The sequence below is a fragment of the Syngnathoides biaculeatus genome, chromosome 20 (assembly GCF_019802595.1).
Source record: "Syngnathoides biaculeatus isolate LvHL_M chromosome 20, ASM1980259v1, whole genome shotgun sequence".
Classification (NCBI taxonomy): Eukaryota; Metazoa; Chordata; class Actinopteri; order Syngnathiformes; family Syngnathidae; genus Syngnathoides; species Syngnathoides biaculeatus.
Genome location: NC_084659.1, coordinates 10,090,604 through 10,104,464, shown reverse-complemented (window position 1 = coordinate 10,104,464; position 13,861 = coordinate 10,090,604). Strand labels below are relative to the sequence as shown.

General features: G+C 48.0%; 2 protein-coding genes across 5 annotated transcripts in view; both read right to left on the bottom strand.

Annotated features, from left to right (window-relative positions):
* prl2 (prolactin 2) overlaps positions 1–13,861 on the bottom strand; it is a 118,316-nt gene that overhangs the window by 34,390 nt on the left and 70,065 nt on the right. The window lies entirely within an intron of this gene.
* chst11 (carbohydrate (chondroitin 4) sulfotransferase 11) overlaps positions 1,413–13,861 on the bottom strand; it is a 60,578-nt gene continuing 48,129 nt past the window's right edge. For all 4 annotated transcript variants that reach the window (XM_061806146.1, XM_061806144.1, XM_061806147.1 and 1 more), the window contains 2 exons: positions 5,986–6,215; positions 1,413–5,122 (listed from right to left, as the gene is read on the bottom strand). In XM_061806146.1, coding sequence (XP_061662130.1) covers positions 4,498–5,122; positions 5,986–6,215 — 855 coding nt within the window. In that variant the 3' untranslated portion in view covers positions 1,413–4,497. The remainder of the gene's footprint in view (positions 5,123–5,985; positions 6,216–13,861) is intronic.

The following is a 13,861-nucleotide window of genomic DNA, read 5'->3' as shown; positions in this document are numbered from 1 at the left end:
TCAAGTTACAATACGCACTGAACTGCCACATGCCCGCCAGCTTTTATTCGGAAAAGCCTAAAACCCATTTAAATGCTGCAACGCCTCTTCTTACTATCACATAATTGAAATATGAAATTACCAACCAACCAACATTAATCCATTCTTCACGTTTCAGAACTCAATTCCCAAGCTTTCAATATCAGCTACTTACCACAAAATCCATTTCTAACTTTGGAACACTTTCCTCACAATCACGGAAGTTCACCAAAGGTGAAAGCCATTCATTGATGCTGTGGATCAGCTGGGGGCCCCCGGACCTCAACTTTCACACCAGCAGCTACAGGTGCCTACTCAGGTGGACTTCAACGAGTAGCAACGATGTTGAAATGAAATGCCACCTTTTTCACATTAATTGTATATTAGCTCAATATCGGGGTGCGTGCGTGCGTGCGTGCGTGCGTGCGTGCGGTGGGGGCTTGGTTGATTTTTTTACTACATAACATCTTAAAGATTTGCACATCCACTCCATTTTCTGAACCTTTGATTTATTTATTTATTTTTTTTTCATTTCCTTTACAAAAACATCCCCAATACCGATTTGCTATTATTTCAACTTACCCAAAATCTTAAAAACTGAAGTGAATGCAGGCCAAAATGAAGCAGCACCAGCGGGGTGGGGTGGGGTGGGGGGGATCACTCACTTCCACTCTTGGCCTGTGAAAAAAAAAAAATAAATTGGGAAAGTCCCACAAATGCACATTTTTACTTTCTCAAAAGGAAAGTTGGTGAAATGCTGCAGCAACTTAGTTTCGACACATTTGCTTTAAATGGTAACATCAGCTAACATTAATCACAAAATATTGAAATTTTAACATTTACTCCATATCTGCCTTGAGGCCTTTATCCTACCATGCTCATTGTTCTAATTAGTGAAACATTTCAGTTCAAATAAGGACTTACAAGATCGGGAACGCGACGTCACTCAAGACAAAACCACGTCGACGTTGCACCGGTTGGGATTTGCTTTTGCAGGCTACACAAAGTTGGAGGCCAAACTCGGCAGTGCCGTGCAGCGCGCAAGGCTGCCTGCAAACACACTGAAAGAAAAAAAACCTCCATCCAGGTGAGCGCATTTAGTCGTTAGCTAAACCACGCCCACTCAGCAAGGTGGCAGCCACTAGCCCCACCCACAATCAGTCCGGCATTCAGTGGAAAATTCCAGGCCTGGATCCACTTGGTGACCTCAGCGACCCACATCACCAGGACCGGCCTCAACACTCACAGGTGCACTGCGAAAAGTTCATTATGACATCTCATCATTCGACGGGTCACGCTACACTTCACACACACACACACACACACACAGATACGACAGTACATGCTGTATGTCAAGCACAAATAAAACATGCCCCAAAAAAATGATGCTCAATTCGGACTTCTTTTATTCAAAACAGCACTAAGGAACCACAATATCGAAACAATATGTTTCACCACACCCCGGCGGCAATCCGTTTTTCTCCGCCCTTGCCCCCTCTTTACATTCGGACCCTTCGACCCGTGCCCACGGACCTTGTTTGCTTGTCGCAATCCCAACGACAGCCGGGACGCTTTGCGACAACGGCCTCCATTGTTCCTTCTCGACCTCAAACGTTGCTCGCAATAAGTGAGTCGTTTCATCGCTACTGTACAAAAATGTGTTCATCTGTGCGTAAATAGCATCATAAAGGCATAAATAGTGTATGAAACCCCCGGCGTAGGCAGCTCTCCCCAAAGTAAAAATCCTCCTGCGGCGCATTTGGAAGATTGCAGCAAAACACAAATTACTGGACGTAAATCAGTCTAATTATAGACGTCGTTGGGGTGGGGGGTACAAAACAAAAATACGACACTTGGCTGCATTTTTATGCAGACGGCGAGGTTCAGAATAGAGACAAAAGCGTCCAAAACGACGCTAATTACTTCTATTTTGAACATATGGGATGTTTTCCAGAGTGCTGTTGGCCACAGGGCCAACGCCAGGCCCCGAGAATAGGCCGCTCGCAGGCAGCCGGGGGTGGGGGTGGGGGGGGGGGGGTCAAGGATGCGCCTTGGCTTCACCGCCGCTGAGTAAGATGCTGCTGCTGGGAGAAGGGGAAGGAAAATTAAACGCATTCTATAAGCTGAGGGAGACTTGGGTGGAGGTTGTGGGGGGGAGGGGGGAGGGGGGGTGATTTGTGCGGGGAGTCATGCTCAGGGTCACCCAGACCAAAGGGCCACATCCAGACCGACGCATTTACCCTGTAAAAAGAAGCAGTAAAAGGGTTCTATACAGTCACATTTTTAAAGCTACACACGACATTTTCAAGCCTCTCTATTTACAATCTTTTTCCTCGGACGGCGTTTTCCTGTCCAGTTCGGGTCATTCGGTTTCATCCCTCCGGCCGGCACATGATTTCATTTGGATTCTCTGCTCTTTAACACGCCTAAAAAACTCTCATGTGGCCTTTGCACTTGGTTGTTTTTTTCTGTCATAGTACAAAGATTACCAGGTGGATAAAATAAATAAAAAAGGAAAAACGTGGAAAAAAATAAAGCCACATTATTATGGCGGGGCGGGGCGGGGGCAATTAAAAGTCTCATTATATGTACTAAGTTGGATTGTTTGGAGAAAAGTGGCAAAAAATAAAGTACACGCAAATGTTCATAATGCAACAATATGAAAGCGCCAGCAGCTGCTGCTGCTGCTGCACAGAACAACGTCATTGAGCAGAAAGGGCGGGGGAGTCACAATATGACGGGAATAAATTACATTTCTATAGCACAAGAACACACAACAATAAGGGAATAAACAGTTCAGCTGGTTGGAAAATGACGGCACACTAAAAAATGTTGGGTCCAATCTGGAGCTCGACGGTTGCTTTGCCAACGTGGCCTCGAAACTTCCAAATTACAGCAAAGGATGATCCCCTTTGTCGGCTAAAAGATGCCCCGCCCACTACACCAGGCATTGCCTATTAATTTCACAACCGGGCTACAGACGGCGCTTACGTTGATCCGCATTGGCCGGACGGGCCTTCACCCAGTCGCCGTCTTGTTTTAATTGCACTTGTTTCACTGAGCTGCGCCTCCAGCCACCCGCTCAAGAACTACAACAGTCGACTTACGCCGGACCATAAAGACCATACATTTATGATTTTGTGGAAAAGTTCTATGCGAACGGCTGGCCATTCCGGATGTACGCCACCACTCCACCCCAAATATGGAGGCATGGATGTTTACTTTTGTTTGCCACCACTTTTTGTTTGTCATTTAACCAATCCTACAGCACGGTCTCGTTCCGCCTAGGTCGGTCTGGACGGCCCCAACGCAACCCAGACCTGCTGGTGCTCTACATTGTTGGGTTGGTCCAGCTTTACCAACACGTTGGGTTATTGACGTGGACATTTTCATTTTTGTAAATGAGCACAAAATCGAAAAATCATTCTTTTAATCCAGCCACTAAATTTGATGACTTTTTTTTTTTTTTCTTTTGAGTTCCTTCATATCATCAAAGTTTAACATAGAAAATCGCGAACGCTCTTTGCTCTGGGGAACGTATACAAACCGCGGGCCCATTTCTAAAGTCTTTGCTGTTCCATTTCTGCCCAGCGCGTCAATTAAAAACACATTCATGACCATTCCAGAGACCGCGCTATACATAATTGGAAATAACGTCAAGTACAAAACAACTAAACAACCGCAATGCACGTCTTTTACTTGGACGCCAGAGTGGTTTGGAATTTACAAAGATATGTTCGAATCCCCGTCCGGCCACGCCCCCGTGTAATATTGCTTACGTATAATGCACTTCACAGCGTGACACGCAACGTAGTTGTTAGCCTCGCCGTCGCTGATCACAGTCACGGGTGGGAGATCCGGTCTGCGCGTCTCAGCTGTGTGTGTGTGTGTGTGTTTGTGGATGTCAAAAGGACTGCAACGTACAAACGGAATTCCACCACAGCTCCATTCAAGAAAAATAACCCCACCAAATTAAATACTCTCTTATTTTAATGGACAAAGCCGTTTAAATAATTCTTGCCGTCTCGCAGCGACGCTTGGGGAGACAATCAAATGGAAAATAAGCACAAAGAACGCCTCGGTGAGTCCACGAGCTCCAGTGTCTTTCCAACCCTGCGCCCCCGCGCTCACGGCCCGTCCCGGGGGTCGCTCTTCCCGAAATTCAGCCAATCTGCTGTCCGACCGACGACGGAGAGGTGGCCCCCGTTCGAGGCGGCCTCCGTCGAACGTGGCGTGCGTCGGATTGCCGTCGGGGCGGGGGCGACGGCTCGTTTGAAACCTGCAAAGAGGGTCCTCGGGACTCTTACGGCCTCCGTCCTTCCGCGGCACGCCCGCGTTCTGTCCAAAAACGAGCCCGTTTGACATTCTCTCCGGCAAATAAGTGCACGTTCCGCAGTTGTTCTGTTCGAGTTTGACCAAAAGACACTCCCGACCCGAACGAGAAAGCCGCCCCCTTGAGTGTCCCTCGCTCGGCGCCCCCTAGTCCAGCCGGAGGTAGCCGGGCGTGGAGTAGTTGAACATGAGGAAGTCCAGCTTGTAAAGCTGGTAGAGCTGGACCTGCTGCGCAGCGCTGATGTTGCCGAAGAACTGGGCCGTCATGGTGTCGGTGGTGCGGGTGGACTTGGCGTAGCTGGGGAAGCGCAGGGCGTCGCCCACGCCGGCCAGCCGCAGGACGTAGTTGGCGTCCTCCTCCAGGGTCTCGTACTTGCCCACCAGGTCATAGTGGACGTGACACGGGTGGCACAGCTGGTAGACCGTCTGCCAGTGCTCGTTGAGCGGGCCGTCGCGCCTGGTGGCCGGGTCAGCCAGGTACTCGGCGAACTCCTCAAACTTGACGTCGGCGCCGTTGGCCAGGGCGTCCTGCGTGGCGTTCTTGCGGTAGCGCCGTACGATGCGTGTGCCGAATCGCTTGTGGAAGGACGAGTTGTACTTGAGGGTGAACTTGTTGCGGTACGCCGACACCAGCCTCTCGAAAGGCTCGCGGACGAAGAGGAACTTCAGGTAGTTCTTGAGGCGGTGGTTGATCTCCGGGATGCTGTACTGGTTCAAGGTTTTCAGGTTGGACGGGATGTGAGCTTCATTGGACGGGATTTCCATTGGGTCGCTGCGGGAGACGAGAACCGTAAGAGGTAAAGGTAAGGTCAAGGTAGACAGTGCAAAGATTCTGGGGCTTCAAACCGCACTTTGGAAAAGCCCCTTCAGCCCCCTACCCCACAGGTCCTTTTGGGCTGCGCTCGACTGGTCTGGATTAGTGAGAGCTGATGGGTCACCGTACAGATACTGCCTCTTAAAACGGGTACTTTTGCGCTGTTTCTCGATGGTTGTCACTCATATGTCACTCACCTGCCCGATTCCTGGAATGCGTTTTACTTTGGAGTCAACCTGCCCTCCCTCAAAAGTCTCAAATTGCCTCAAAATGCTGCCGCTCGCCTCGTAACCCAAACGCAGGGACTGCCATTCTGGTCTCCCTCCGCTGGCTGCCTGTGAACTTCCCGAGAATTGATTTGAAACTTCGGCTATTTGTCTCGTCAAAACGGTCTCGCCCGACTCCTCAGGTCGACGGAGCGGCCGCTCCCGGAGGTACCCGAATCTTTTTCTGTCGCCTGCGGCAAACTACTGAATGACCTCTCGGTGCATATTACACAACCCCACCCCCGCTGCATACTTTTAAAACCTGCCTCACTAAATTATCTTATTTCTCGACATCCAGGCCAGCATGAAACCTGACTCTCGTTTCATTTAGAACTTTGTGACTGTTTGTTTTTCCCTTTTCTGAGCACGTTCAGTGCCTCCGGCAACTAACAAATGAAAAAGCCCCATCCTGAATACCAGAAAAGTACATTCTGACAGGTGGGTTCGCTCCTCTAACGCTGGAAACACACGTAGCCGAGGTGACCGCAGACACCGCCGTGACAATTCCTCATTGCTTTCCCATCCCAACCCGTCCGGAAGCGGTTCCGCGCCTACCTGTATTTGCCTCGGCCCGTGAGCACCATCATCACGCGCTTCCAGTTGGTGCAGGCCACCTTGGGGACGTAGCAGTAGATGAGCTCGTGGTCCTCGTCCACCACCAGGTGTTTGAGGTCTCCGGGCGTGAGGACCCGTCGCTTGCGACTGGACGCGCTGTAGACCCGACACGCGTCCGCCACCTGGTCCCGTCGGCTCTGGTGGAGGAGGGCCGCTCCCGACGGCTCCGCCTGCTCGTCCGAAGACGGGAGAGGGGGAAACATCAGTGGGAGCTCTTTCAAAAATTGCGTGACCTTCAATCAAGAGTTTCATTCCTTCCGCAAGCACTCTTGCAACGCCAAAGATTTAAACTTCTAATTTACTTTCGCCAGAGAAATGAACGGGAATGAACCTTTTTGATGCCCGAAGTACTGCCAATTGCACCTCTTTTTCGTCTAGGATTAAAATCAATAGCATAGTTTTGGCGCCGTGGAGAGCAACAAATTGGAAAATGTTCTCAATCGTTATTTTGTTTGTCTTTATTATCTGCAACAGTCACTTTGGAGGAGGCTGTGACAAAAATTGCTCTGCGGGTGTTTAGGAGAACAACCCGGCAAATTGAGTAGCGATATTGAGCCTGAAACACGCGGCGCTCATTCAGTGTTTTCCCAAATGGGGTATGGGGTGGGGGTGGGGGTTGGGGCGGGGTCAGAGGCCGATGCAGCGTTTCCTCGCTCTTGATTCCTCCATTTATCCTCTGGGTTCAGATTCCGCCCCGTCTCCCTTGAGGAATTTCAATGGATTGTAATGCCACCTGCGCAGTTCCCATTGCCAACAAGCGTGGCCTTTCAGCGCCGCTACGCCGGCCCGCTTCTGCGAAGACCTGAAATGACTGGAAGGCGGGGACCGCCGTCCGGCGGCACATGAACGGCGCGTTTGTGCTACGCGTCTGTGAGCGGCCCATTCATCGGAAGCGTTAGCGCAAAACCACCTTTTCCATCTTCTGCACCTCTTCAATTCCCATGACAGCCTAGGCGTTCGCTTCTCTGCGGTCACTTCCGCAACTCGGAAAATCCGACATTTTTGGCCCGTCCTTGCCGGCTACGCCCAATGGGAAGATGGCAAATTGGACTTTGCTTGGATACGGATTCATGACATAAATGGATTGACTCGGTATTATATTTCACCACTGGCAAGATAGAAAGAAATATGACACTTTCATTTATATGTATTTCAGGTTTCCTGATTCAGGATCTTTCCTGGTGAGCTGCCATTAAAAATTGAAATTATTGTTCTTAAATGATAGATCCCACCAAACAATGACTGGCTGTGGTGTGATCTGAAAAAAGAGAGACTGCAGATGATCAAGCTGGGATTGAAATATTAAAAATCACAATTTCATTCATTCCAAAACTTCACAAACAAATAAACCAATAACTACATTGGAAGGTGAGCATGTATCAATTTTTTTATTTTATTGTATTTTTTTTTTTTTTTGGGGGGGGGGGGTGAGAATATGAATAAATTCACATTTTAGACACATGAATGTATGTTTTGTGCATCTAGCCCTCCATTTTCTGTACCTATGTCCCACTTGACTTTGGGCATCTTCCCACCCAAATGGACCCTTCCAACTGGCGGTCTTAAGCTCCACCCCACTTAGCTACATTTGCCTCGTCCCAAAATGGCGACTGAACAGAAGATGTTTGAAGTCGATTCTCGACTGCGTATTCCAGATCATATTGGGGTATGTTTTTTGCCAAACGCGTCAGACTTGTCCAAGAGACTTCTACAGAGAAATCTCAACTATTTCACGCAAGGATATGTACACATGATTTTGGATGGAGCAGGACGCAATGTCAGAGCGGAATGTTGGCGACCGATGCAAAAACGTTTCACGGCTCACAAACTTTTTATTGAAGTCCAACACGATAAAATAGTGGAATCATACTGCACATGTAAAGCAGGGTGAGTTCTTTTTACTTGAAAAGATCACGAGTAATATCAGTGTAGTCTTGCATGACTAAAATGAACTTTTCCAAGCGCACGCTACTGACAAGCAGCATTGCTTGTGGGGCAACATGGCGGTCAGGGGCGTGTCAAGCCAGGGGTTAAGACAGATGTGAGTGGCTATGATTGTACAAGTGATTGACAGGTCGGAAAGGTCCATTCCGGTCAAAACTTTGAAATGAATGCGCTTTTGAACAGGTAAGATTCGGCTTTACTAATCCCTTTGTGCTACACGGGATAAAAAAAATATCAGGATCCCACCTAATCCTTTGCTATTGCAATAATATTTTATCCCCGTTTGTATGAAACATGTTTTTGCGTTCATCACATCCTTATGTGAATTCAATTAGCAAGCACATTCCTAATCCCATTATTTGCTAATTCATTGGGTACAACTTGTACGGACAATAACATGGATGTTTGTTCCCTTTCATTTATCAATATCTATATTTTTTTAAAGACAGCTTCAAAAGCTGTGCCGCACGTTTCTTTGGCCCCGGCGTCTTGTTATCAAAATCCTACTAAATCGGATTTAAACTGTTACGTTCTCGCCTTTGCCTGTCATATCACGTCAAACCGCCCCCTTCAAAGATTCCTGCCGAGCGTGCCGGATGACGGACTCCGAACGTCTCTTACAACCCCCCCCCCCCACCCCACCCCCGCCCACGTCTTTTCGCACCGCTGCGGGCGTATCAAAGAGCGCAGATGAAGATCTCCCCCTTTTTATATTCCCGCAGACACATCACGTTAGAATTCGCACGAGAGGAGCGGCGAACGCGACGCCCTCGGTCCCGGAAGGAGGATAGACGGTGTAATTAACAAAGGTGGCGGGGAGATGTGGAGGGAATCTCCCCGTCGGCAAGATAGTACACGTATTGTCTCCTCCGCCGCGGGATCCGCGAGTATGCGATGGGTCGATAGAGCCGCCGACGAAGCCTTGACGGAGGCCGCTGACCTTTGCTCCCGCGAGGGGGCGGGAAACAATTAGCAAACCATTCGCTTGCACGCCGCTTCGATAATTAAATAACAACTCGTAAATGTGATTCAAAAAAAGAAATATAAATAATAGCGCCGTGTTAGCAGCATCCTACAATACTTTTTCATCTCCTTTGGCTCTCATAGCGCCGCAAACCTGTGCCACTTTTTTTTCCCCTCCGTGACATCTTTATGTGATCGATTGCTTGCAGAATATTGATTTAGATGCTGCGGGAGCTTTTGTTCTTTCCGGAATAAAAGCCGTGAAGCCTTCCAGCCTTACGGGAAAATAAGATCCTTAAAGTGTACCCTTGATTTGTAATAGCAGTCATTTGAGTTACTAGCGTGGTCAGGCATTAAATTCCACTCTTAAGTCAAGGCAAGGTACTGTTTAAATACAGAGATTCACTTATAATTGTCTTTTTCTGTGTCTCTTTTCCAGCAAACTCCAATTTATTTCAAATAAACAACTTGAAGCACGCACGCGTTACCTCTTATGTCTTATTGTGCGAATGAGGGAGTGAAAACAGGTGACAAGGAATATTTGAAAAGTCGCTTTCAATACCGTCACAAGTATTTTAATAAGAGATTTTTTTTGGATGAGCTTGCTATACATTGCATTATGGGCAGATCTGGAAGGTATTTCCCCCCTCCCCGCAATAAACTTTTCTAATGCGCTTACCTACATGACATATCCCCACAATCCGAACTGCGCTGAGAGCGCGCGGCTCCGTGTGCCGCATTTTTTCATTTCCTCGCGACGGCGTATTTATTGCCCCCGAGCGTCGTTCCGACTGCGAGATCGGCACGCAGCGGATGCGTCGCCATCACCGGAAAAAGCTTCTCCATCTGCACATGATGAGGAGGACGGCTGGGAAGAAAATGCTTTACGTTGGACCAACGGGGCGGGGGGAATGGAAGGGGAACCACATTGCAGTGACACGCGGTACAAAGATGCCGTACAACGTGTGGATTGAATAACCACAAATACCTACAAGGTGCTTTCAACCCTAATTTGTGCATTTCTTCGAATGGCCACAAGGGGGCACTCGTACGGAAAAGGTAAGAATGAGACGGGTGGAGTATATGTGCCGAGGAAGTGACTTTTACCGGCCCTGTTAGCGCTGCGCTAGCATTGGCGCTGCGCTAGCGTGTTGCTGCTGTGTTACTGCCGTGTCTCAGTGATATTTACCGGTAACTTTTATTTTAACTCGCCCTGTTAGCGATTGTGCTAGCGCAGTTTAGCGCTAGCTTTAGCGCGGCGCTAGCGTTAAACCAGGGGTCACCACTGCGGTGCCGGCGGACAAATGGTAGCCCGCGAGGACCATATAAGGCGCCAACGAGGTATGTTCTAGAAATACCATAGGCCACAAATTGGTACTATTATTTCTGCTTTAAATTCGGAATCTGACTTGCTTATGTGAATTAATTTACTACAATAAATTAAAAGAAAAATATTTTATGGACATGTAATGAACTGGGTCTGAAATTTGCCGCAAAAAGGTCACATAGCCATTCATACGATCGGTATTTTCTTTACAAATGTATTCGGAGAGGCTTCCAACCAGGTACGCTGTTGCGGTCTGTAGGCCGGGAATTACGGAAGTTCAACGCAAACATTTTGACATAAACTGGCTTTTAACTGTGAAATGGTTCCAGTCTTTTCGTCTTGACACCAAATGAAAGCTAACCCCGACCAAATTGACTTTTTTTTTTGGCCCCCCTCCCCCCGTTGCTGCTGAACATTGCCTTAATTATCATCAGCTAAACGCTACGCCTCAACCTGACGTCTTGGCTGTGCGGCGGCTGGCAAAAAAACGGAAGTCCAACGCGTGCGGTCCATTTGCATTTCCCTCCTCGCTAAACCGTGTCTCTCAATTAAGCGACTGCATCTTTATTTTGGAGAGGCTCCAATCTCATTTGCCTCCGACGGCACGCGCGCTCCCCACCTGGCGCATCGCTGATGGATCCGGCAGACGTTGAATTGTTTTCCCCAGAGGGTCTTCTCTCATGCGTCGACTTTCTGTAAAGCAGACTTAAATGGCCCAAAATAGCTGCTACTGGCGCGTTACGCCACGAAAAAATGTATACTGGCTAAAAAAAAAAAGCAGATCTGCAGATCGTATTTACAACCAGGGATTTACATTAGTGGTTTCCAAACAGCGGGCACGAGAGGAAAAACATTCATATATGCGGAGCGCTTCCCTGTTCAGTGGAACGCTTCAAGCTGGCTGTTGGGGTCTAAAGAAAAAAATAAAGGGAGGGGTTGGTGTCATTTGTCTTTGATGTCAAACTCAAATAATACAAAAAAGTGCTGCTCAAGTTGCTTTTGTACTTCACATCCAAAGTTGCCTGAGCACTGTGCAAAGGTCTACTGTATTATCTGTGATTTTAAGGATGGCTTTTAAAATTTGGGATCTGGCTCGGTGATGGCGGGGGGGGCTCAGCGAACGAGAGTGTACAGTTGGCCGGCTGTTCAGGGGCTACGCCTTTCCGTGTTTCTCCCGTGAAGCCTGATAAAGTGCTGCTGTGTCCATCCCCGACTACTTGTGAGCGCTAACCACCCAACTTCCATGCTTACCCCTGTGACGGGAATCGAACTGGCAATGCAGCGCAGGCCACGGCGACACAAAATGCTTTAAAAATCGGATCTGTGTGCCCTGTTTGACCTTGTTTGCTTATTTGTAGCGAGTCTCTTTGCTTTCCAGCTGACATGCATCTGTATATTTTATTTAAAAAAAATAAATTGAATACGATCTTCTGTCTGTGTGCCGGTCCGCTCACAAGCTGCCATTCATAAGGACAGCCGGGAAGAAAGATGCCAGTGTGGCTTAACTGTACACACGCAAACATTCTGTCAAAAGTCCGACAAAATAAGATGCGTCCGCGTCGCCTGAGCCTGTTGAACGGCGACGCATTTCTCTTGGGCGTATTGTCGACGCATCCTCAGCCAGGACACATCTGGACTCTTTGTGACTTTCAAACCCTCCAAAATGCATTTATTTACTCTCATTCCAGCCGAGGAGCGATGTGCTCTTTTCTCCCCGACCGATGTCCTGTTTCATATTCATGCGGCTCAACACAAACAACAGACGTCTCCCGGGCTGCTCGGCTTTGAGCGGAGTCGGGCTGGGAATGTATTTTCCGTTAATGAGCGCTCCGCAGAATCGCCCGACGCCCGCTCGGTTGCTGTCGGCATAAGATTGGACTCGGTTCTATTTCAAAGTGGAGGGCTATCTCGATGACAACTCGCCGCCCGGTTTATCTGGGATGCTTCTGATCGGCGAAGCTGACAATAGAAAAGCTGACGTGCCGTTAGGGGCGTGTACTGTAAAAAAAAAAAACAAAAAAAAAAACAACAAAAAAACCTACGCTGTGATAAGTCTTATGCGCGTTTCTGCTTTTCTTTGTTTCTCAAGATGCTCTTACGGTGGGCCTTGCGCTACCCAAAAATTCTGCGCAGCTCATGTTGAGCAACTTTAAAGGTCAAATGTCATCCCTATAAACATTCTTAAATAGATGTTGGAATGAAAAATACATTTAACATTATTCACTTCAATGAGTTGTTGAATTCTAATTCGAGATTCAAGTAGTCGCCCTATTGGCTGGATCTTCTGTCCATGACGTCACACTGGGACATTCGCCAAATAAAACACGCTGTGCCACCTTTTATGGGAGACGGACAACACAGATATTCAGATTTTTCCAAAGCCCCTTCTGACATGGAAGCTCTTTTCGAAGAAGAGAACATCTCCCAGCCAAGTAAAGTGACCGGTGCAATATTACCCCATCGTTTCGAGCCATATTTTGATGATATGCGGATCATGGCCAAACCGCATGCGGCCAAACCGCCTCCCCCGTCCCATCCACTTCTGTGGCGGCGATAAACAATGCCGGCCGCGAGCGAGGATGACGCCCCAGCCAAACCGCCTCCCCGTCCAATCCACCGCGGCGGAGATGAGCCACCACGGCCCGGCGCCGCGACAAGCCGCAACGATCACGGCTTTGGCCGGGGTGGCACATCCACATATTTAGCACCCCTGATTTACGGATTACACCCCCCTCGCCCCAACTATTATTTTTTTTTTTAGTAGCTGAATACAGATCTACCTGTCGTTTGGACCTGTGCAATCCTTTTATCACGACGAACCGGGTCTTTTGGAAACGTATGAAGAGCTAATCCATCCTCCCGAGTGTTGGAACAATATCCAGCAATACAACGAGCCGGTATTTTGACTAACACGAAGGAACAAAGAGCTACTTTGCTGGATGTGAAACTAATAGAAACATACAAAACTGGTTGAGTGTGCTACTGCCGTGTACGTCACTTCGTGATTCTTCTTCGAAAACAAATCCCTCGAGAGGATTTTCATGGCGGGAGTTGCAAAAAGCCATATACGTCAAAATCATGTGTGGTGAAAAAACACATGGGTCCATACCGGCTGCCGTTTTTTAGGATTAATTAATAACATACTAAAAATCATCCCTTTCATTACAGTGGACCTTTACACTCCAATAAACCCCAAACAAGTAAGTGTGATCAATGCCCCCCTCCCCCTCCCATATTCCATATTATTACAAGTGAAGTGAATAAGATCCAAGGATGACTACCACAGGTAAAATAAATACATGAACTAGGAGACCCCCACCACCACCCTTCCCTTCTTCATTTTTCAAGCTGCACTCATCTGGTCCGCTGGTCCGCATGCTAAAAGAAACAATCCATTTTGCCTTAAACATGGAGCCGAAGGCGGCTTATAGCAGCTTTAAAAATCAACAGCTTTTGCTGCATCCTTCTGGCGTCCCTCGCACTTTCAAAAACGCTGATGTCAACTCCATTTTTGACCTCTCGGTGCCACGCAATTATACTCCAGTAAGTGCTACAGTTTTTTTTTTTAACACAGTATTTGAT